Below are 25,587 nucleotides of genomic sequence, written 5' to 3' on the forward strand. Positions count from 1 at the left end.
GCTTATAAAAAGTTGACATGGCAACACCGCTTTTCTGCTTTCTATTTTACTTTTTACACCGAGATTCTCCACAGCCGCCTACTATGGACGAAAACCCACAGCAATTGCAAATTGTTCTTCTTCTTCATTGAAAATATCTAAAATTATTTATATCAGTTTATATTATTGATGCTATATTTGTTGAAAAATGTAAAGAATGTTTTATATTTAATATTTATTTTAATATTAAATATATTTAAAATATTATATATATTTACTATTTTCATATTTATTTATTTTTTTAGTATCAATGCTCTTTGTAAATAGAATACATTCATATAAACCAGCATTTGACATTTTGAAATTGATCTTCAGTAATCTTCAGACTTTTATTTTGAAATAACGTCTCCCGGTGACGCTCCTGTTTCCCATAATTCAGAGAGACAAACAAAAAGCCCCGGTCGCGTCTTTAGACCATTAAATCATAAATAACTCTGTAATCATTATTTTGAGACATTTTTAAAACACAGTTGTTATACACCTGAGCTTTTTTAATTAACTGTTTGACATAATCACTGTAAATGTATTGAGCTGTCGTAAGGTAAGGGATGGTAAAACGCAGCTGCACCTGCTAGCAGTGCCTTTTAGAATTGACTGTGTATTTGAACTACTGTATTTAAATTAAAATTCCACATTTAATGATTCACCATGGGAATTTATATCCAAACTTTGCAAATGTGGTTCAGTTAAGTTGGAACCAATGGCTACGCTATCGTACAGTCACAAACCAGTGGTGGATTCCTTTTCACTATTAAAACTCTGTATAAAATGAATGTACCTTTCGTTCAAATTAATTTCATATTAACCATGTTAAACTGTAATGTAATATTTTGTTATAATATGCATATAATGTAAAATAAGTGGTAATAATATAGGTCTTTAGAGTGCAAACATACACTACCAGTAAAACGTGTATAAACTTCACTAAATTTATATTTCTCATTATCTTTTAAATCTTTTGATCAAAAGACTTATGCTAAAATGCTTGAACTTAGTTTTTTTTAGACATATACATTGTGCCGATGTATGAATTCTTATTTTGTTCAATGCACTAACTAACAATAGCCAGTATTTTACACTATTTGTTAATCTAATTACCATTACTTCCTGAAATACAACGCTTTATGTTAGCCCATGTCCGCTAAATAAGATTTACAAGACAGCTTTTGATTTTAATAATGAATTTGTATGTTGAAATTAACATACAATGCTTTAGATGTATTTTTTAGTGTTAGTTCACTCTAATGTTGTTATCAAATGGAACCTTATTGTAAAGTGTTACAAAATAAGCAATAATTAAGTGAAAATATGAACATTAAAGCGAGTAGATGCGTCCTAATTTTTTACCGCTAGTTTAGTTTACGTCCACAGTTGCGGCTATACATTTGAAAGATTCTTCTCATCAGACATGTGCTGTAGTTTTTACTTTGTAATAATTATCTGTATGGTCCCTCTGCTTGGTGTTCAGGATGTGTTCTCATAGAAGCCTCAGAGGAGCATGTCACTGATCCTGTTTGCCTTTGTGGTTCGGGTCAGGGATGGACTCCCTCTCTCCGCCTCCACTGATTTCCTGCATAACAAGGAACTTCAGGAGAGAAAGCAACAGCTGAAAGTGATCTCAAAATCCCTATGTTTATTACCAGAGAGAGGGACAGTCAGGGGCCATGAACTCAACATTCAGTAAGTGCACTCTTGTTTGTGTCTCTTTGTGTTTTTAAGTGGTCATGGAAACCAAAGGCTTCAGCTTCAAACCCACAATGTGTGATCCAGGAAGTGTTGTGTTCTTGAGCAGTGAAAAGTGAATAAGTAAAGCGGCAATAATGTTGTGCACAGTTCACCCAAAATAAAAGTTTGCAAAGATTTAATTTAGCAACAAATAGTGTAAACCCAGAAAGTCACACATTTGACCATCCATCAATTTGTCTTCCTATTTTGTCACTTCTGAAGTCACACACTGCCAAGGTACTGTGGATAAAAATTTGCCTCTGGCTAAATCCGGTAGATTGCACATTTAACATTTATGGCAAAAATTGTGCATGGTCTCTAAAAAAAGAAAAGAAAAAATTATTGTTATGAGTAAATGCAAAATTGGTAACTTTTTACAATAAGATATTAACTAACAAGAACTAACCATAAACAATACAATTGTTACTGTATTTGTTAATCATTGAAAAATTAAATGCATAACTTAAACAATACAATATTTTAAAAAACGTTTTAAATGAATGTAATCAGGGACCCAGTACAAGCATATCCGTCAAAATGTTGTATTTTTAGCTAAGCTGAATCATGAATAATTCTATTCTGCTGTCTCCATTGCCCTGTTAATGGGTGAGAAGGACAACATACAAGCCTTTTCAAGTCCATTCCTGATGTAATACCAAATTTAGCATTTTAATGACCAGTTTATCATTATGTCTTGAAAGTAATCATTTAAAGTAGGCATGAAACGGAAGTTACAATAGTCTTTTCCACCTATTCTGACGTATATCCAAGTGAAATGGCTTCTTGAACTAGAAAAAATGTAGGGAGGGACTTCTGAAAATTATTTGCTCATTGGAAGTTTGTGGTTTGCTATTGCTGTGATGTCATGTGAGTGACAGGTTGTCCCGCCCTCACGCCAGTAAATACGCCATCAGAAAAGAGAAGGGATGTTGCTGCATATGGGGGACTTAGATTGATTAAAGCTTAAGAGGCAGAACTATGTGGTAAATATGTACAAATAATTGTGATGTGCACAAATAAATCATTGACAATAAATTATGGAATATTCCATTTAAATAGTCAGTTTTGTTTTCATGGTGACTTAAAAAAAAAACATTCCACTCTATTTTGACTGTTTAAAGTATTGTTAGATCAGCATAGTGTATCAAACCGAATTTTGTGACATGAGTGTATCGTTACACCTCTAAGTGTTGCCATGTCAGATACAGGAACTATAAGAATGTACCTGGCCTTGTGTACCTGTATTCCAGAGTCCGGGATAAGCCAAGGAAATTGGTGGCCGCCCTGTGAATTCATTTGTTAACTAAGTGGTCTCTCTGTGTGTTGTAGCTTCCTCTCATCCGAGGGTGTGTCGTACATGACCGTATGTGCATGCAGTCTCCCCGCTGCCACGGCCTTCTGCTTCTTGGAAGACTTGCGCTGGGAATTCACAGCATGCTTCGACAACTCTGCGGTGACCCTGGCAAGCAGGCCGTACCCATTTCTGGAGTTTGGTAAGGAGACAGAAAAATGCATAGGATTGGATTTGATTCATTAAGTGTATTTAAACCGTGAATATGATACAGAGCTTGAGTTTAAGATATTACATTAACAATTGAACTAACAAGCTGCTCATGTTTGTCTGATGTTTTAATTTTTAGATAGTGCCATTCAAAAACTCCAGCAGCATTATAACCAGAAAGGGGGTCCATCTCTGGAGGTGACCCTGGCGGAGGTGCAGGAAGACCTCAGGACCAGCCCCCCTCAGGTTCTCACCATGGAGGACGTGGCACTCACCAATGGAGCAGCCAATGGGCATGCAGAACAAGCATCTGCGTCAGGTTTGCTATAGTGACAAATTGCAGTTATTTCATAAGGGCTGCAGCAGCTTAAGTTGGGCATATATGTTTTGACTGATTATTGATCTCTGTTGATTTTAAAGGTCAAAGTCAGAGATTGGAGCCAATCTCAGCTCCTGGGATCCTCTCACTGGTTCTTAATATCATGTGTGCTGCCCTCAACCTTATACGCGGTGTTCACCTTATTGAATACACCTTCCAGGTAACACTGTGGTCCAAGTGTTGTTGTATGCAGGTGTTCATTTAAGAGATGTTATAACCTGATAACCAATACATTGCCAATATCAAAATTGTATACTCTTCCGTCTAAATAAAGTAAATATATTCACTTTTTTGTCTAAATTAAAAATGAAACACTAAAAACTAAAATCAGATTATTGAAATGCTTCAAGTGAATTTAGGCATTATAATGTATATTATGTAAAATGGATATTCATTTGTATTCATTTAGCTTAAGTTTACGTTTAACAGTTATGAAATTATTAGTGTTTTTAAAGATTATCTTTAAGCAATTGTTAGATGGCTCAAAGGTAATCTAAATATAATATTAGGGCATGCATGAGCGTGCAATTAAATATCTTGTATTGGCCAATACTGATTAAAAAAACAATCTATTAAATCAGCTGATACTCTGTATGGTACTGAATAATCTTGTCATGCAGTAGCAGATATCCTCGGTTTATTAAAATCTGTATAGACATAGCATAAAGTCATTTATTTTTGTACACTTATTGTATTCTTTTTTTGCCTATCAGACGTATGTAGGAATACCACAAAAGGGTGGCAACTTGTGTAATACATTTTTTTTGGGATGGAGAAGATTCATATCTTGATTCATATCCCTTTTGTTTTGTTATTGTTAAACTAAAACTTTTAAAAGTTGTTTTCATTATTGAAAATAAAGCTGAAATAGATATTTTTTTAAAAAATAATAAAAAATACAAAGTACTAAAACGTAAACTAAAATTAAAATGAAAACAACATGAAAATGTAAAAATAAAAGCTAATTCAAGATATTAATAATTCTATAAGTCTATAAATAAGAATAAAATAACACTGGTACAAAATCCCTATAATAACTCCTGATATGTAATTAATTAATAAATTAATTGATTCATTATAATTATTTAAGTGATTAAGTTTTTATTTATGATATGAAACCATTTTTTACAGGATGATTATGATGGTTTGTGGAATGTGGTGGCTTTTCTTTTGGCATTTCTCTGCTGTGTTTGCCAGGTAAATTGCATTACTACTCTGCATGTGGCATTTTATAACACCTGTTAAATGCACACGAAGCTGCCTAACTCAAATTTGTGTCTCATTCCCAACACAGTGTCATCTTTACTTGTTCCATACCTGCCAGAAGAAACTGAAAGCCTTCACTCTCCTGACTTTCATCATCTTATGCAATGCTTTTCTCTTTGGGCCGAGGAACATCTGGCAGCTGGTCTTCCACATGTCCGTGGCCTGCCTCTCCACGCTGCTAACCCTCCACCGCAAACTGCTGGACAGGAACATGGACTGTGGAGTATGAGGACTTCAGGAGTAGGGTGAGATACTAGCAGAATGGAGGAGACTTTTTACTCATGAACTGGTGGCTCACGTAAACTGACATTGATTTTCGCTTTAGCTCTTGCTTTGATCTAATGGTATGATGTTTTGTATGACATGGATGGCGAGTGCAATGACGTTTTTTTACTGGGGTCTTCAAATACAATCAAGTTGTTAATGACATATTGTTAGTGTTATATGGAGGAATTGATGAACAGACATGAAGTAAGCATTTTGTTGTTTCTGTTAAGTTAATTTTGTTTTATTTATTTGCTACAAAATAAGAATACTTACCATTGTTTAAGCTAATTTATACCTAATCTTTTTACAGGAAGGGTTCATTTTGTTGCCAGGTTAATTGTTATAAAACTATAAATTCACATATCTTGCGTGTAATTGACCTAAAGTGGGTGTGGTAGTGAATTCAGTGATCTTGTTTCAATATCAGGCAATTTAGAAGGAAAAAATTAAGGAAATTTAGCCATTAGCTATTTCAATCTTTTTAAGCTTAAACATGATCTTTTGTTTTTTACTTTTGGACAGTGTCGTTTAGTTATGGCTATACTCCACAATACCTTCAATTTTTGTATTTTATTAGTACTATAATTTGTATACAAAGCACATTCATGTTGGTCTTATGCCATTTTCTACACAAGATAATTTTGTGTAGCCTTTCTATAATACTCATTCCAAAGACTATAAATCTGATAACAAATTATCAAAATACTGCATTCATTCATTCATTCATTCATTCATTCATTCATTCATTCATTCATTCATTCATTCATTCATTCATGCATTCATGCATTCATTCATCAAGTGGCAAGATTTAGAGAAGAAGAACAGGTGCTTAAAAAGTTGCAGGAGCTTGCAAGTCTTAACAAAAATAACAAAAACAGATCCATTTATTTAAAAAGTCTGTATACATTTTTAGTGTTTATTTAAAGAGCCTAGTTTACATATTATGTAATTATTTATTTGCACTATTAATCTTCATGAAATTCAAACCACTATGGACAAAACCCACTAGAACGTTTGTTTGTGTTTTTATTTTGCAGCAGGCAGTATTATAATTTGATCATGTTCAATATTGATCATATTAATTTGATAATATATTAATATTGCATTTGTTTATATTTTATCACTTAATAAAAATGCCATATCATTTTACACTGATGCAGAATTTTAAATTTGTACTAGTACTGTCAAATCATTTAATCGCAATTAATCACATTTAACATAATAGTTTTTGTTTACATAATATATGTGTGTGTGTAATATATTGTTGTAACGCAGTTCAGATGTTATGGGAAGAAGGAGGCGGGAACCGGCGAAAAATCAAATCAATTTAATAACAAATAAAACAAATACAAAAACGAAGTAAAAGACGTCCCTCACGGTCGACTGCCGCCACACATAATACAACAAAACAAAACATCAAATAAAATCCAGGCCTGACCTCTCTCAATCTCCACTGTCGTCGCTCCTCCTTTTATGCTTCAACCCCTCCGTGAGAGATGAGAGACCGGTGTGTCGCGTATGTGTCGCTCATGAGTAAATCACGCCACCGGCCTCGTGCTGTTCTCCCTCGGCCCTCGACTTCGTCATGCTTGCCACAATTGTATTTATATATATTAATATATATATACAGGTATGTGAGTGTGTGCATATATAGCCTACTGTATATATACACACACGTATACTTTTATATACTTTATTTATACATATATAAATACAACCCCAAATCAGAAAAAGTTGGGACATTTTGTAAAATGCAATAAAATCAAGAATCTGTGATTTGTTCATTCTATTTAACCTTTTATTAGCTGACAAAAGTACAAAGAAACGTTTTCCAGTGTTTTCACTGACCAACTTAATTGTATTTTGTAAATATTAACAAATTTTGATTTTGATGGCTGCAACACATCCCAAAAAAGTTGGGAGACAGAGACCAAATAAAAGTAAAAAGATTATCCAAATTAGATTATCCAACTATTTTGAAACAGTCCACAATGAGCAGGTGAATTGGTAATAGTTGAGGGTATCGTGTTTGGGTGTAAAAGTGCTTCTCAGTCTTTTTAAGCAAAGTTGGGTCATGGCTCATCACTTTGTGCCAAATATCATGAGAGAATTGTCAAACAATTAAAAAAATCACATTTCTCAATGCAAGATTGCAAAGAATTTATGTCTTTTATCATCTTCCATACATAATATTGTCACAAGATTCAGGGAATCCAGAGAAATCTCAGTCTGTGTTGGGTAAGGCAGTAGACCTCTGTTGAATGTGCGTGACCTTTGAGCTCAGATGGCATTGCACAAGATACCATCATGCTAATCCATTAAATACAGCCACATGTGAGTCAGGAGTAATTTGGAAAACCTTTTTCACTGAACACACTCTGACTCTGCATTAAGAAATGGCACTTGAATCTCTGTTACGCAAGGAGAAAGCTTTACATCATTTCTATGTGGAGATGTCGGCGAGTTCTCTGGGCCTGAGCTCATCTCAGACGGTCTAGAAGACAGTGGAAATGTGTGCTGTGGTCAGATGAGTCCATGTTTCAGCTTGATTTTGGAAAAAAATGGACACCGAGTTCTTAGTCCCAAAGACGAAAGGGATCAACCAGACTTTCACCAGCGACAGGTGCAAAAGCAAACATCTGTGCTGTTATTGAGGTGCATCATTGCAAATGGTATGGGTAACTTGCATTATTGTGGAGGTACCATTGACATGGAGGCATATATTTCGATTGTACAGAGACATAAACTGCCATCAAGATGACATCTTTCCTGGGAAGCAAGACAATGCCAGGCCTCATTCTGCAAGTGCTAAAACTGAGTGGTTTCTAGACAATCTGCACCATAGAAGGGATGTGCCTGCCTGTTTACTGCAGTCCAGATATGTCTCTTATGGAAAATGTATGACCCATCATGAAAAGGAGAATCAGGCAATGATGACCACAGACTGTTGAGCGGCTGTCTTGTATCAGACAAGATTGGACAAATATTCCACTAGCAAAACTCCAACAATTAGTATCCTCAACTCCCAAATGATTAAAAAGTGTAATTAAAAGGAAAGGTGATGTGACACAGTGGTAAACATGTCTCTGTCCCAACTTTTTTGGGGTGTGTTGCAGCCATCAAAATCAAAATTTGTTCATATTTACAAAATAAAATTATGTTGGTCAGTGAAAACATTGGAAAACCTTTCTTTGTACTTTTGTCAGCTAAAAAAAGTTTGAATAGTATTAACAAATCACAGATTCTTGATTTGAATGCATTTTACGAAATGTCCCAACTTTTTCTGATTTGGGGTTGTACACAGACAAGAGACAAGCACACACACACACACACACACACACACACACACACACACACACACACACACACACACACACACACACACACACACACACACACACACACACACACACACACATATATAATATATATTATATATATACACTCACCTAAAGGATTATTAGGAAAACCATACTAATACTGTGTTTGACCCCCTTTCGCCTTCAGAACTGCCTTAATTCTACATGGCATTGATTCAACAAGGTGCTGAAAGCATTCTTTAGAAATGTTGGCCCATATTGATAGGATAGCATCTTGCAGTTGATGGAGATTTGTGGGATGCACATCCAGGGCACGAAGCTCCCGTTCCACCACATCCCAAAGATACTCTATTGGGTTGAGATCTGGTGACTGTGGGGGCCATTTTAGTACAGTGAAATCATTGTCATGTTCAAGAAACTAATTTGAAATGATTCGAGATTTGTGACATGGTGCATTATCCTGCTGGAAGTAGCCATCAGAGGATGGGTACATGGTGACAATAAAGATAGGCCGTGGCATTTAAATGATGCCCAATTGGCACTAAGGGGCCTAAAGTGTGCCGAGAAAACAGCCCCCACACCATTACACCACCACCACCAGCCTGCACAGTGGTAACAAGGCATGATGGATCCATGTTCTCATTCTGTTTCGCCAAATTCTGACTCTACCATCTGAATGTCTCAACAGAAATCGAGACTCATCAGACCAGGCAACATTTTTCCAGTCTTCAACTTTCCAATTTTGGCGAGCTCTTGCAAATTGCAGCCTCTCTTTCCTATTTGTAGTGGAGATGAGTTGTACCTGGTGGGGTCTTCTGCTGTTGTAGCCCATCCGCCTCAAGGTTGTGCTTGTTGTGGCTTCACAAATGCTTTGCTGCATACCTCGGTTGGTTGTAACGAGTGGTTATTTCAGTCAAAGTTGCTCTTCTATCAGCTTGAATCAGTCGGCCCATTACTCCTCTGACCTCTAGCATCAACAAGGCATTTTCGCCCACAGGACTGCCACATACTGGATGTTTTTCCCTTTTCACACCATTCTTTGTAAACCCTAGAAATGGTTGTGCGTGTAAATCCCAGTAACTGAGCAGATTGTGAAATACTCAGACCGGCTCGTCTGGCACCAACAACCATACCACGCTCAAAATTGCTTAAATCCCCTTTCTTTCCCATTCTGACATTCAGTTTGGAGTTCAGGAGATTGTCTTGACCAGGACCCCACCCCTAAATGCATTGAAGCAACTGCCATGTGATTGGTTGATTAGATAATTGCATTAATGAGAAATTGAACAGGTGTTCCTAATAATCCTTTAGGTGAGTGTGTGTGTGTGTATATATATATATATATATATATTATACATTTTATATATATATATATATATATATATATATATATATATATATATAATTATATTTACACACACGCACACATATTATGTAAACCAAAACTTTTATGTTAGATGTGATTTATCGCGGTTAATTGATTTGACAGCACTAGTTTGTACACTACATTTCTGTTTATTGCTAATGTCATACACTTGCTATTATTCCTCAAGCAATCCACATGAAAAAATAATTTAAGTTCATCTGAAGTAGTTTGCAGGCAAGTGATATGTGTAAATATAATTATCTGAACGATAGTCAAATTCCTAAATGTTTACAGCAAGCTGTGCTTCTAATGATTGGTCCAAAGTTGTCATTTTGCTGTGTAGTAGAAGCAGCTTGCATGTAAAGTTTTTGTCCAGGATAACATTTAGTGCTGTGGTATGCTACAGTATTTTCATGTGTCAATGCCTTATTACATTATATAATTACAGCTATCAAAATGGAATGTGGAATGAGAATGTATGTATGATCATTTTAAAGTGTCAATCTAAACAATTTAATGCTAATTGTAATAATAGTGCTCTAAGGGCTCTGTTTCTATTCACTGATTATAGGTTTTCTTTTCAGGATAGCATGACAAGGTAAAGTGACATGTTCCATTTGCAATCATGGGTTCTTGATACATTTTTACATTTAAAATGAGAATTTGATTAAAGGTTATTGAAGGTTTTTAATGGATACATATTTACTCACTCCTCATATAATACACAAAGTGTGTTTGTTGAATCTATGAGATAAGTATTTTTATAATAATAGTTTTTCATGTTGTAGATTAATTGTTTAGTTGCACAAAAGATAAAACCTGAATTTAGATTAATTGTATGTCATGCATTTGTGACCCATGTTTTTATAAATCCTCTTCGTCAGTGAACTGTAATTGGTGCTGGAGGTTATTACTTAAACAGTTACAATAGTACCTTAAGACCAATATTGTCTTACATCCTACATTTGATTCAGATGATGCATACATTTAAAACTTTTTCTTTTATCAAGGACTATGGCAATTTTGTCGTCTTATATTCTGCTTAATGGACAAACACTTTTAGATAGACATTTGAATTGGTTTTGTTTCACTGGAAACTGCTCTTTTAACTTCTTCAACAGGAACCTCCAGCAACCAACTAAGGGGCCGTTTACAGGACACTGTTTTCAACTAAAAACAGAAAACTTTTTATGCGTTTTGGCCATTCATTTACATGACAACAGCGTTTTGGTGGCCTGAAAACGCAAACTTTTGAAAACGGGTTTCAAAGTGCACGGTTTTTGAAACCGATAACGCTATCATCTACATTTAAACTACAAAAATGTGAATCTGTGAATGCTTATTACATGTTTAATCTATAGGCATGCGCGTTTGGCGCGAGTGCTCTGCCAACTACTTGTCTGGCATGCATAATACAGCGTTTTTAGTCGTTTTCACGGATCTGTTGTCATCTGTACAAAGAAAAAACGTTTAGTTTTTAGTGCATCGTTGTCATGTAAACGTACCCTAAGGTCCTCTAAAATGTGAGCAGATTTGTGTGCACTATTCACATGTTGGAACTTGGTTGTGGCTAAAACAGATTCAGAAATTTCATATAAATCAGCAGCTGAACATTATAAGTACACTGTGTGTTATTTGGCTGTTGGGCAAAAAAGATTTGCTTGAGCTTTTTTACTGGTTGAAGCTATGTACTGTATGTTAATTTTTTTAAATAGAAAATAATTAGGCCTAGACGACTTATAGCTGACTTAAATTCTTTTTTTTTTTTTGATAATTAGCTGAAATATCCTAAGATGTTTCAGAAACATTCATGTTGACACTGCAGGTTCACACAAAAAAAAAGTGTTAAATTGACTGTCCTCAGAGTTTATTTAAGTCAAGAGTGTTAAAATTAACACTAAAGCAATCTTAAAGTTAACGAGATAAGTGATTAATTGCATGATGATTGACCCTTAGTGAAGACATCTGATATTAACAATCAGAATCACTGAAGGAAAGAGTTGCCATTTTTAGGTCACCATTTTAGAGGCCAGAGTTTACTTTAGTTGGGCTCTTGACTGAAAGCAACTTAACTGACATATCTGAAAGTATGTCTGTGCCATTGTTTTTTCTCAAGATGCATACCAGTAATGTTTTTTTTCTTCTAAGGCACATTTATAAAAGCTACTTAAATGTCTTAATTTAACTAAGACCTGGCTTAATCTAAGCTCTATCTGTGAAACCAGGGGCCTATACCATGAAGCCGGTATAGGTGGCTAGCCAGGTATGTTTTAGTATAGTTTGTGCCAACCCTGGGTTTAGGCACCATTAAAGTGCTTTGGCTTTTAGTGGTGTTCATCGCCATAGTAACTCCACAGCTAACCTGGTCTGGGGCAGGTTATGTTCCAGGTAAGAGGTTGCAAACTGAACTCGGAACAATCAGCTGTGAGCAAAGTGACACATGTCTGATGCGATAAAGTCACTCCACCTGTTTCTACTCCAAGTTAAAGGTCATTACAGCAAATGATTTTTAAAGACAAAATCGTCTGGCTTTTAGTAGCCTATGTGTTTATTTAGAATAATAATTTTGTATTATATAGATATTATTTATGTAATTATACCCTTAATCGATCACACATGTACAATTTTAGTTTATAAATCATTATTACACAGTTTAAATTAATTAATGTATAAAGGTAATATAAATATGTTTTAAAATCAATAGACAAAGCTATAAAATGAATACATGTGAGCTTAAATGTTCAATTCTCTCTATACCTTTATCAACTGTATAAACATTTACTGTGCAAGACTTTTCTTTTAGTTCTCCTCTATCATAGACCACTATTTTCTTCTTGCTGTGTAAATTTGTTTAAATTGTTAATATTTTTTAATCTCATAATATTCTGCAGAAGATAAAGGAGACTATTGTGCCGCTTCTCTCGTGAGAAATGAATCGCAGTTTCACTCTTTCTCGGCATGTGATTGGCTGTTTGCTACTGATGTCACACCTAAACTTCTAAACTCAGGATCAAAGCCTGAGTTGACAGAGAAAGTTGATGATCAGCATCATGGTACCAACAAAGCCTGGTTGGATTGGTTTGGTTTTGTCAACTCGAAACTAATCCTGTAACCCTGAGTTTGTTCAACTACCATCATGGTACAGGCCCTAGGCCTAAATGTTTCCAAACAAACTATATGTTTTAGAATGTCTCAGCTTCACATTCAGAATATCTTATGACCATAAAAGTTTAATTATATTGTTTTGAAATTTTGTAATCGCCTTGGAGCGGATATTTTTCTTGTAATAATTGATGTGACTATAAACATTCATATCAGATGGTGTTTGTAGGGTTGTAATATATGTATCAGAACATTGGGTGGCAGTATAAAACTATAGTGCGTTATAGGCTGAGGGAGCTGTGCACATTTTATGGGGTCAGATGATTGTCAACAGTGCAGTTACGAACATGGATTAAACAGGTTTAGTTTATTTTTCAATAATCTTTATGTGTTTAAAGGTGCAATGTGTAAAAATTTTGAGTATCTATTAACAGAAATGCAATATGACATCCATAACTATGTGTTCAGTGGTGTATAAAGAACTTACTTAAAACTAGGGTATACGATTTCAAAGATTGTTAATTATTAATATCCTCGTTTAGATGCTGGTTATGGTTATATAGTACAATCCTAACAATATGAATAGAAAAAAGAATGAAAAAAATCCATTCACTCTATTGGCTGTAGAGCCGCAAAAAAGTTGACCAATGTAAGCTGTCCGGCCGGACAGCTTACATTGGTCAACTGCTCTCATCCAATTACCAGCTCCACTTGAAACTCCGCCTGGCGCTCGCGTCTCCACCCCACCGCACCCGCCCCCCTCCTGCGACATGAAATTGCGCGTGTAAGCAGCTGACAGTCTATGGTAGCTAGCTAAGTAGCATATCAGCAATGGATAAATAAAAAAAAGACAGCAGCAAGCGTCCCCTGCTTGCCTCTACAGTAAAGTTAGGACGAAAGAGAAGGTCATTAGAGGAACGAGCAGAGATTTAAAAAAAAATGTGAAGAACGCTGAACTTTGAGTAGGACAAATATAGGGTCCACCATTGACCGTTGGAGGAAGCTTCAGGGAGATCTGAGACTGAAGACCGACGCTGACACGGCTGACTTTTTGTTGAGCAGGTAAACATTTATTTATACTTTTATGGTGTGACGTGTTACATAAATAGCTTTTTATCAGTTTGACAACTTGCTCATGCTGCCGGTCGTCATTGGAATGTTAGCCGTTTAGCATCGCCTATCACGGGTCAAAGTAATTATATTTCTTGAAGTCCTTGACACAGCGTACATCTCAGAAAGCTAGAAGCTAGCCATAAACACCGTGAGTAGTGACTTTTCCCTTGTCAGTGGTGTAAAATATGTAGTTGGATTGTTTCATGTAACTTAATTCTTCTCCCTCGCTGTGTTATGGCTTTGCTATGTGGGGATAAATGTGCTGGTTACGTTCGTGAGACAGCTGATTAGTACTCTTGTCATTGACCGTAAAACAGTTACAGGAATCACCAACCCGTCGAACTTGGAAGCATTTTAAGTCGATCGAGTTTCCAAAATCAGAGACAAAAAGCCTATTGTGTGTAGTAAATGGTGTCTAGGGGATGCGGAGGCGCGCGCGCTGTTACAATCATGCCATTTTTGCCGCGCGCACCTTTGGGCTCATGCGGACGCGTCCAGTATAAACAAGGCTTAAGGCTTTAACCAGCTCAGCCACAGTAACAGCTCATGTTAGCCAGCTAAACTTTTACTACCCTGTTAGAAAGAATATATAGTTGCATAGTTTCATGTGGTTCTTCTCCCTCGCTGTATTATGGGTTTGCTATGTGGGGAGAAATGTGCTGGTTACGTTCGTGAGACAATCAACTAATTACTATTATTATATTACGTATTAAGACCCTTGATCCTCACCTGACTATGGCTTTGTAAACTTTATCCATGATGTGGTTTATAATGGACTGTGGTACAGAAACTTGGTTTACTCTGGCTATTCTCTGCCAACTCAGATGACGATGTTTGTCCCGTTTTAGCCACCGTAGCTTCTTCGAAAGGGAGGGGTGAGCGGTGGGCTGAGCCCTTAGTGTAAACTCGCAACCGAACCGCTAGATGTCGCTAAAAGTCACACACTGCACCTTTAATATAAGGTAAAAGTAAAGATTAGGTAAAGATCAAAGACAAAAAGGTAGGTTTCATACCCTGTCTTTTGAACTGAACATATGACCTGTTGTGTGTAAATAAGAGCTGCTGTTGGCATTATATGATAGTGAGGTTTAATGTTAAAATTTTTCAGCTCTTAAGTTGAGATCTTGGACCTTTTATCACTTCTGTTGGTCCATCCTCTTAGGCTATGATCTTTATTTACGGAGATTAGGAAAATCTTGTGAGTAATGCTGCCTTTTAGAGTGGCAATACTGACCAAGGAAAATGGTGTAGGTCACTGAGTAATGCTGGACAAGAAAAACAGTGCAGGCATTACACTTCCAAGTGTTGCTGTCTCTTGCCTGGCAATGGTGCACTGAAAGCTTGGCAGTATACAGTCACCTTCAGTCCAACAGATTAGTGCAGATGTTTGGTTTGACCCAGATCACTCTCTACTGCACTGATCCATTTCATTTCGGTGTTAAACAAGCATGAGAGGATCAGTGCCGGTGTTCTGATTCTACTTTTGGTGCTCACAGGTCTGGTTTGAGGGCGTAGTCATAGAGCAACTAACATCTCTTTTCCTTCCGGAGAAGTTTAAGATGCCTATTCAGAGCACCATCGGAACAAGATCACAATTGCCATTGTGACACTGCTTCAGATGAAATTTAAGTTGCAGTAGTCTTTTCTTCCCTATTGAGACGTAAATCTGAGTAAAACTGCTTCTCAAATGAAAAAATGTAGGGTGGGATTTGATTTTGTCCATTAGGATTTGATTGGATGGTTGTTGCTTGCTATTGCAGTGATGTCATGCGAGTGACAGTTTGTCGCGCCCTCGTGCCAGTAAACATCATCAGAGAAGAGATGTCTTGCATGAGGGATGGGAACTTATTTTGTTTGAAAGATTATGAGGGCATGTGGATTTAAAAAAAAATGTGCGAGGATAAATCATTTATAATAAATACCACAATATTTCAATAAAATAAGAATGGACAGTTTTGACTATGATATTGAATAACGTACATTTTAAAGAACATTGCAGGTTAATTTGTCTCTTTTTGTTCTACCAACAAAAACAAAGGCAAACAGTGGTGGTTCCGTGGTATGTTCCTAAATTAATGATTGTTTTTGAACTAATCAGTTGAGTGAATGATTCAATTACTCACTTGTTTCATTCCTGAATTAATCAGTTTTTGTTTTATTAATTGTTTGAGCAAATGAGTCTGTGATTAAATTAGTTATACAACCTGTATGCATATGATAGGGTATGTGTACGGTGTTTGAGAAATAAATGTTATAAAAAATAAAAAAAAGAATACAAGAGGAGAAAATTCCAGACGCTATTGGTGTCCATTTGCAAGTCACTGCAGAGCCAAATTACGTCAAGCTCCACCACTGTGGACTAAATGGTTATGGTTTAGGGATAGGGTTTTGGGTAGGGTCAGGGTGTAGCTGGACCTTCAAGCTCCTCCCATTACGTCCAAAGAAGGGAAGCTGGACGTCAAGCTCCACCTATTGGCTCTGCTGTGAGCAGCCTCTTGCACTCGGCCAATTAGAAAAACTAAATTAGCTTCCACCAGGACCATAGCTATGATATCCAGGGCCCTGGTGTAGGTTGTTGCTGCATGATGGATTCGGATTGGCTGTCAATGTATAAAACTTTTTGAAAGTGATACCAACGATATATTGCTGTGCCATTATTTATAGTTATGGTCTGGACTTTCCGTTAACCATATAATTAGGCCCATTCACACCAAGAACGATAACTAAAAGATAACTGTCTATAACTATTTCTTACGCAGGCTGCTGTTATGTCGTCTGCTGCTTAAATGCTCACGCTCTTAAAACTTAATGGATTCTGATTGGCTGTCAATGTTTTTTTTCATTCATCAGCTGGAAAAAAATCATTCTCAAAGTGATTTAAACTATATTGTTTCTCTGTGCCATTATTGTTACAGTTTGGGTGTGGACTCTGCTATTCTTTCATATTTATCTTCATCATTATCATTGAAGTTATCATTCCTGGTGTAAACAAGCCTTAGAATGGTTATTAAAACTTTATAGTTAGTTGTCGTTACAGTCCCCAGAGTGAACGGCCCTTATTCTATAATAAGGAAAGATGCCTTCATTGTTTTTCTCAGAAATTGTCAAGGAAGTTAGCCTTACTGAAAATGTGCCTCGCTTTTTCCTCCTCAAAGTTAAACGTTTACTTAGACCCTTCACACTGTCTTAACAAAATGGTGATTAACAACATGTTAACATTCTTTCTGAATGATAAACGTGGATGTCCTCAGAGAAAGACATACTGGACATGAATCATTAATCTGAGGATTAATGGTTTGGTGAGATAGTTGATAGTTTTTTTTTTAGCTTGCCTGGCTCTATCACATAGGCCTACTGTAAATTGCTTTGTGCTTCACCCATATCTGATGTTTTATTCAATATGAGAAAACAATTTTGTTTGAACAACTTTTGTTTGAACATTGCCATCAAGTGTTTGCTATTCAAATTCAGAATTGTAGGGAATTATTTGTGACCTCTTTCTCCCCCTGTGACATATATGTATTACATTCCAACTTGTGATTGTAAGTTCATTCATGCACACATGCACCAATCAGAAAAAGGAAATGGATTTTCCATAGGTTAACATGTGTGTCCAAGACTGTCATAACAGTTTCCACACTTGACTGGTCCATGTGAAATGCATTTGTACTGGAAACGCACTTGACACGGCTCTCAGCTGGCATCTGGACTAGTGCTGAAATGAGCATCTTCACCAAATAAGCTTCTATTAATGGCATTCCCACGATGCTTGGTGACCGAGTGTCAATTGTTGTTATTCACAGCCTCATGATTCAGATAAGACCAAAGGAAGGGATCCTGCACAGCACACAAAAGAGCAACAAGAACCATGTCCGGTACTGTACCATCTCCATCTTTTTTTTACAATAATCTTTGTCCAGATAAATCATTGTGCTTTCAGTGAAAATGAGACACTGCAGAGACCTTTTATTCTGTTTCAAACACGAGACGGAAACACTAATTGAGGCAGTTCTTTGGCAGCATTGTGAATATCTGATTTAAACAACATTTTTGCATTGATCATGAATGGATAGAGATTTTAAAAAAAAATCAGTTTACATGGCCTAGTTCTGTTTGAAAGACAGTGATTTACTGAATATTAATCATTTTAAACATAACAATAAATAGTTTTGCACAAAATTAAAATGGTGACTGCCATTCTGTCTAATAACATGTCGATAACAGCATGAAGTGAGTAAATATCTCTTTAAATCTTTATACATTTATGGCATTTTGCAGACTTAATTATGTGAGTTTTAAAAATGATTCTCCACAAACATCAGTGTGACCCACCGTACACTAACGTACCACGAATATTTTATACCTCACATACAAAGTATTCTTCTGGGACGTTGTATTCTGCCCTACAGTTTCGGTTTATTTAGAGGTTGCCAAGAACACATTGAAGATCTGAGATTCAAAATCTAAATCTACACTACTTTTCAAAAAGAAAACTTTTTTTGCACTATAAAAAAAAATATTTTCATGATTTGCTATTACAACAGGTTTTCTTTTGTCAAATCTACTTAAATAATTGATGTGGTTGAAATAACAATATTTTGAGTTTATGTTGATTAAACCAATCTCCATTGTATTAACTCAATTTTTTATTTATTTCAATGCACTTAAAATTTTAAGGCAACCAGGTTACTTTAAGTTAAACCAACAATATTTGTTTTACATTGTGGAAAGAAATTAATACTTTTATTCAGAAAGGATGCATTAATTTAATCAAAAGTGGCATTTCTATTTCAAATAAATGCTGTTATTTTGGACTTTCTATTCATCAAAGAATCCTTAAAAAAATTGATCAGTTTCCACAAAAATATGAAGCAGCTCAACTGTTTTCAACATTGATAGCAATAATAAAGGTTTCTTGAGGAGCAAATTAGAAAGATAACGTGAAGATGGGCTTAAATTAGAAAACAGTTGCTTTAAATTGTAATAATATTTAAAATATTACTCATTACTTTCAATGTATCTGTTTTACTAGATTTTTGATCAAATGAATGCAGTCATGGTGAACATGTATACGAGACTTCTTTTAAAAACTTTTAAATATCATTTTGAACAAGAAAAATGTAAAACAAAGACATGTAATGGCATTAAATGAATAGTGTGCACTCTTCACTCAAATAAGCTAATTATCATGTGACTCCTTTGCACAAAAGGTGAGATGTTCTTGCTTTCCGAGATCAAGCTCATCATCAGGTTTTAGACAAACTTGTGGAGTTCATTAAAGCAAAAGAATACAGGTCCTTCTCAAAAAATTAGCATATTGTGATTAAAGTTCATTATTTTCCATAATGTAATGATAAAATTAAACTTTCATATATTTTAGATTCATTGCACACCAACTGAAATATTTCTGGTCTTTTATTGTTTTAATACTGATGATTTTGGCATACAGCTCATGAAAACCCAAAATTCCTATCTCAAAAAATTAGCATATTTCATCCGATGATCCGACCAATAAAAGAAGTGTTTTTAATACAAAAAAAGTCAACCTTCAAATAATTATGTTCAGTTATGCACTCAATACTTGACCCTGCCCTTGATAAAACACAGTGGACCAACACCAGCAGCTGACATGGCACCCCAGACCATCACTGACTGTGGGTACTTGACACTGGACTTCAGGCATTTTGGCATTTTCTTCTCCCCAGTCTTCCTCCAGACTCTGGCACCTTGATTTCAGAATGACATGCAAAAAGTCGGATGAAATATGCTAATTTTTGGAGATAGGAATTTTGGGTTTTCATGAGCTGTATGCCAAAATCATCAGTATTAAAACAATAAAAGACCTGAAATATTTCAGTTGGTGTGCAATGAATCTAAAATATATGAAAGATAATTTTTATCATTACATTATGGAAAATAATGGACTTTATCACAATATGCTAATTTTTTGAGAAGGACCTGTCTGAAATTGATGTTTAGAAGTGAAACCTTTTCATGGTGGCCTCGGACTTTTGGTCACCCTCTATATTGAGCATTAGATGAGTCTTACATTTGAAATTCATTATGAAACTCAATGACTAATATTCTATTTTATCTTTAACTTTGAAATATGCTTTTAAAATAATTTGTATGCCACTAAACGAGTCTTAAATATAAGTTACACCCACATATGACATGTACAAAGCTGTGGAGACTGATTTATAGATACTACTGACTAATTTATCTGGTGGATACATATTATACCAGAAACTTTCTCAAATAAGATTGTAGTCTCATAAGCCTTTTGAGAAATTCTTAATAAAATATAGATATTAGAAATATGATATATTTAAATGACTATTTAATATTAAGTTATGAGCAACACTTAATTATTTACCCCCACTGCAACTTAAGTTAGTGTCTGGATTTAAGCTTCAAATAAATACTCCATACAGGGACATTTCAGGGACTTAATGTATGTAATACTGAAATATTTGTATACATTAAACAGGTTAAAAGGATCAAGATCAATTTTTGAAATGACACCATATCTTTTAAAATGTCATGTCTTCATGTTGTTGTGAAAGCTTTGAATTTCATTGAGACAGAGTTTTCCTATCAGTACCGCAATGGTATCAAACCCTTCATTAAAGAACAAACAAAAAATGAACAGAGAAGTCTTCAGTGCTTACCTCCTGAATCTGAAATGAACACTTAAAAGCAAACTTTTAAGCTAGGGAGTTAACTCTCATTTTTATAGGGATTTGAATTCATTGGCCTGATGCAGTCATACTGAACAAAGGAACGCGGTTTGTAATTAGAAATGGAGATTAAGCTGTGCGATTTTTATCAAAGACTTCAGACGTTGATGAATCCTACTTGGTTTAATCGCAGTAGATTTCTTGCTGGTTATCTTAAGCTTTGCTTTGCAGCTCCTTGCAGTTTATTTTGTAAGCACAACATGACTAGCTAGTGCGTAGAATAACAATATGGACTCACTAACAGATCAGCTTTGTTTAAATAATGAGAACTGATATCAAAGCCTGTGAAAAAGATCCATTTTTGTGAGAGTGCCATTTACATTTGCATAGATATTACAGCATTGGCTTTGCTAGCAGTTCAGAACAGCCACGTTTTCATCCTAATTTAGAAGGCGATGCGAATAAGCCTATATGTTTTGCTTCCTAGTCTTCCTCAGAGCATGGTATGGGCACCGTCTGTGTTTGATGTTAGAGGTCTGCTCCATTCATGTGTGAAATTCTCCACCTCTGGAAAAATCAAACACATAAACCTATTAAAACTTGTGCGAGTTGCCACAGGGTGAGTCCGCCCGACTGAGAGCGCATCTTCTTGGACTTTGGGAGGAAATGTCAAGCCACCATTAAAGTAGAAAAAAAATTATGAGAAAACATAAATTATTTCACAGCTGGCACTTAGCTTGATTCTGTTAGCTCATCCACTCATCTCATAATGACTTGCTCTTTTGCATTGGGCTTAAATCAAATTTAAATGGGATAGTCCACTTCATAGGGACCTCAAGATGAACGTTAAACATTCAAATAATTTGAAATAACTGCAAATCAAGATATTTCGTATTTATTCACCTGCTCATTACCTGTTGAATAACATTAAAAAGCTGGTTATATGAGAAAACCTAATTTTAAAAATGTGACTTCTAGACCTGGAAAAAGTACATTTTTGCATCAAACGCAATAGTAATGAGGATAATAGCATGCGTTGGTGCAATTTTGTGGGTCTGTATTGGAGAGCTGGCAAGCATCTGGTGATGGCAAACAAAGGCTCACACAAAATTATAATAATGAAATTTACACATCAGCAAACATGTACAAATAAATGTTTACTAATTTAGAGAGTCTGGACTGGACAATATGTGACATGATGGTTGTGATTTAGATTCCTGCAAATATAATGCACATCTTTATGACTCACCTTTCTATTCACCCACACAGCATGAATTCACTTCAATTAAATGTCGAATGTGTGTGGTATCAAAACCTTGGCGTTGCATAGCAAAAGAAAAAAAAATATTTATGTGCAATCCCAAAAAGCCTTGTGAATGAATGCCTGCGAAACAGTGGCAGCATAACATATTAATGAATAAAATATTTTCTTGATTCATAATATACACAGCTTCCCACTGTGCAACAGTCTCTTAGCTATGAAAGAAAGCTTTGAAGCATATAATTGGTCAAGCACACAATTTACAACCAATTCAAATAGGAGTAAAGCAGCAGAGTCTAACATATGAGTGAAATATTACAGGTCTCATACAAGAGTCAAGTCTCAAAGAATGCTGAAAAAGCTAGATGTGGCACAACAGTCAAATGCATCTATTTAGCTCATGTTTACATATAAAACAATTAAAGTAGAACACAGCAGAAAGCAGAATATGTGTTCGGACAGCCAAAAAAGACGGCCTACTCTCTGCATACTGACCTAATGCCTTATGGGAATTGTGCTAGCCAGACGGGATTTCAAATTTGTCGCTGAAGACCCTCGTTTGGTTTGAAGATGTATAAACGTACCAAACACAATGTTCTCTTACCATTCCTGATTTCTAACACACGCTCACAGCGTTCATGGTCTTGTTGTCCTGAGTGAGTCGCTCTGCGTGAGGAGAGTAGCTTATATAATAATAATAATAATAATTTGTTACATTTATATAGCGCTTTTTCTGGGACCTCAAATCTCTTTACATAGAAGGGGGGAATCTCCTCAACCACCACCAATGTGCAGCATCCACCTGGATGATGCGACGGCAGCCATATTGCGCCAGAACGCCCACCACACACCAGCTTACTGGTGGAGAGGAGACAGTATTGAAGCCAATGAGTATGGGGATGATTAGGAGGCCATGATGGACAGAAGCCATGGGGCAAATTTGGCCAGGATGCCGGGGCCACCCCTACTCTTTATCGAAGGACATCCTGGGATTTTTTATGACCACAGAGAGTGAGGACCTCGGTTTAACGTCTCATCCGAAGGACGGGAGGATATAGATATCCACCGCTGGCTTATCATTGGGGAATCTTAGTAGCTAGTGGTTATAGTAAAGTGACATTCTTTTACTGTCTATGACTTCCTACTACAAGTCAATAGTCCTATTTTTGGACCATCGGCCCGCCATAATCAGTGTCCGCGGACGTCTACGCAAACTGTAGGCTACGTGCAGCCCATGGTGCGTCTCAAGGCCTGGGTGCAATTCATTTTCAGCGTTCTGCTCTTTATCATGCACAGTTGCGCGCAAGCTTTTCAAAGTGTACTCCTTAGACGCGTGCGCACTATCCAGTAGACTTTGTTAGCCTCAAAGTATACTTCGGCCGTCCGCGAGACGTCATTTTCCTGACAGAACTAAGGAGTTGATTGACATTCCCTGAGTTTCCTTAATGGAAGTTCTGATCTGAAGCAGGAAATGTCACCCGTAAAGTTTAATCTTCCGGTTGTCTTATTAGGAGCCTGGGGATTGTTGTATGCAGTTTCAGGTGTGTGTGGGACTCAAATGCGTCTCATCAACACCACGGAGCCTGAGGCAAGTCAAGCTTTCTCGGATTGGATACTGTCTGACAGGTCGAGCTCCAGTTGTGGTTCCCAATCATGACTGCGAGGGTGAAATCAGTGACTCAGTAGGCTACTGAAAGGATAGCACATTACCAGATCATCTACCATCTCCCAGTTCTTATACAATGTCATGCTTTTGCTGTCTGGCAAGGCAAGGACTGAACTGTTATCCGCTACCTAGATTTCACAAGGAGGGACATTTCTTTCAATAACAGTGTGATTGGGCATATTTTAAAAACAGGTTTGATCCAGCTCAAAGCTTTGAAACAGTTGTGCCGACCCTCTGTGGGCACTGCTTGCAACATGAATACTGAAATGTGGCCTGTGGGTATAGGCACCTGTTAACAGCCCTGATGTTGAGCAACAAGAAGCAAAAAAAAAAAAAAAAGCACCAAAAGGTGGACAAAATAAAAAGAGTTAGATCTGGCAGAAATAGCTCCATTGCAGGTTTCAACTGTTCACAGTGTAGGCTATATATCTGAGAAACTTGTATTGTGTCACGCTGAAGAGAAGCTGGGACAGATGAAATATATTTGTCTCTTTAGCATTCAGAAAGCTTTATTTTTCATGTATTTTGTTATCAGCACAATCTGACCTCGGCAGATGGATGATCCCCGACTGAAGCAGTGAACATTTCCAAACAAAAACACAGATAAGTGCACTAAACTGCTAGGATGGAACAGAAAGAAGAAAAAAAAACATTAATGAAAATTCAGGCACTCTCTGTTCTTTTTACATTTTATTGAATTCAGTGGAGAAGGTGCTAGTGGTAACACTTTACAATAATGTTCATTATTTAACAATATTTAGTTAACATGAACTAAGAATCAACAATTCTTCTACAACATTAATTAATCTTCGTTAATATTAATTTCAACATTTAGTAATGCGTTATTAAAATGGTACTGTGAACTAACATGAACAAACAATGAATAGCTGGATTTTTATTTACTAACATTAACAAAGATTAATAAATACTGTAACAAATGTATTGCTCATTGTTAGTTCATGTTAATACATTAACTAACGTTAATAAATTAACCTTATTTAAAAGTGTTACTGTGCTAGTTTTTATGCTTATTTCAATTAAATTTAACATAAATGAATAACATATATTCAAAACATTTCCTGCTTTTTTCACAGCATTCAAAGCTTAAATCTATATGATTACAGAGACTGTAACATTAGCAATGAGGTGTTGTCACTGCATGTATGCCTACACTGAAGCAGAGACTTTGAGACTGGCCTTTAAGAGAGATAGTTAAGGGAAAAGAAGTGAAACCACACTCAGATAATTCATCTTTCACCATTGCTGACTTAAATTTGTGTTTTTGAGTGTTTTACTTTGGCTATTCATAATGGTCTCAGCTTGTGTATGATGAGTGACTGGAAATGGTTCTTTCATGTCAGACCCCCGCTGATGTAATCGAATGTCATAATGTAGCCACATTATGGCGTGACTATAATTGGATTCACTCAAGGTAACAGAAAGCGTAAAATGACATACTGAAGAGATTACATTTTTACATCTGATGTGATCGTTTCAGAATGAATACCAGAACAATTGAATACAAATTTGAGTTTTGCTTTCTGGGATCGTCAAATTAAAATTTTTGTTATGGTTTGATTTTTTGTGTGTGTCTGGTCCACCCAATGTTGCAGCAAAACAAGCAAGTTTATGCAGTTATGCTTGGTGATGTTGGTGGCACTGAAATTACATATAAATTAATTAGAAAAATTGTTACGATTACGACTGTTGGTGGGGTTACGTGCCATATCAAATATTTTCCATTTTCCATCTGCTTTTAAGAAAACTAAGATTATGCCCTGTGTCACAGTCCTTTTCCCCCCAAGAGAGATTCAGGTAAATTATTTATTTGCTGTGTGGAATTTCACTCTACTAAAATACACAGCATCCCCTCTGAGCCTTAGCGTCTGTCAAACCCCAGAC

At 36.0% G+C, this 25,587-nt stretch overlaps 2 protein-coding genes across 3 annotated transcripts in view; both read left to right on the forward strand.

Moving 5' to 3' along the window:
- The first annotated feature begins 390 nt into the window (after positions 1-390).
- On the forward strand, positions 391-24,237 carry sec22c (SEC22 homolog C, vesicle trafficking protein). 2 transcript variants are annotated; one of them, XM_077244653.1, is made up of 8 exons: positions 460-580; positions 1,508-1,719; positions 3,094-3,257; positions 3,405-3,584; positions 3,686-3,804; positions 4,776-4,841; positions 4,939-5,155; positions 24,221-24,237. In XM_077244653.1, exons 2-7 carry the CDS (start codon positions 1,538-1,540, stop codon positions 5,137-5,139), a joined length of 912 nt encoding a protein of 303 aa, XP_077100768.1. In that variant the 5' UTR covers positions 460-580; positions 1,508-1,537; the 3' UTR covers positions 5,140-5,155; positions 24,221-24,237. The 2 variants fall into 2 exon arrangements, with proteins under 2 accessions (XP_077100767.1, XP_077100768.1); XM_077244652.1 differs by lacking the exon at positions 24,221-24,237 and having other exon boundaries at positions 391-580; positions 4,939-6,591.
- fam162a (family with sequence similarity 162 member A) overlaps positions 9,674-25,587 on the forward strand; it is a 155,805-nt gene continuing 139,891 nt past the window's right edge. The window contains exon 1 of the mRNA XM_077244655.1: positions 9,674-9,678. The gene's annotated coding sequence lies outside the window, so the exon portion shown is untranslated. The remainder of the gene's footprint in view (positions 9,679-25,587) is intronic.

The sequence above is a fragment of the Siphateles boraxobius genome, unplaced genomic scaffold (assembly GCF_051911475.1).
Source record: "Siphateles boraxobius isolate OS27281-9 unplaced genomic scaffold, OSU_SipBor_1 26, whole genome shotgun sequence".
Classification (NCBI taxonomy): Eukaryota; Metazoa; Chordata; class Actinopteri; order Cypriniformes; family Leuciscidae; genus Siphateles; species Siphateles boraxobius.

Bases quoted from the DNA above. Each gene is read 5' to 3' on its own strand.
- sec22c (XM_077244652.1), top strand. From the start codon at position 1,538: ATGTCACTGATCCTGTTTGCCTTTGTGGTTCGGGTCAGGGATGGACTC. The intron at 1,720-3,093 runs GTAAGTGCACTC...TGTGTGTTGTAG, and splicing joins GGCCATGAACTCAACATTCA to CTTCCTCTCATCCGAGGGTG. The intron at 3,805-4,775 runs GTAACACTGTGG...CATTTTTTACAG, and splicing joins TTATTGAATACACCTTCCAG to GATGATTATGATGGTTTGTG.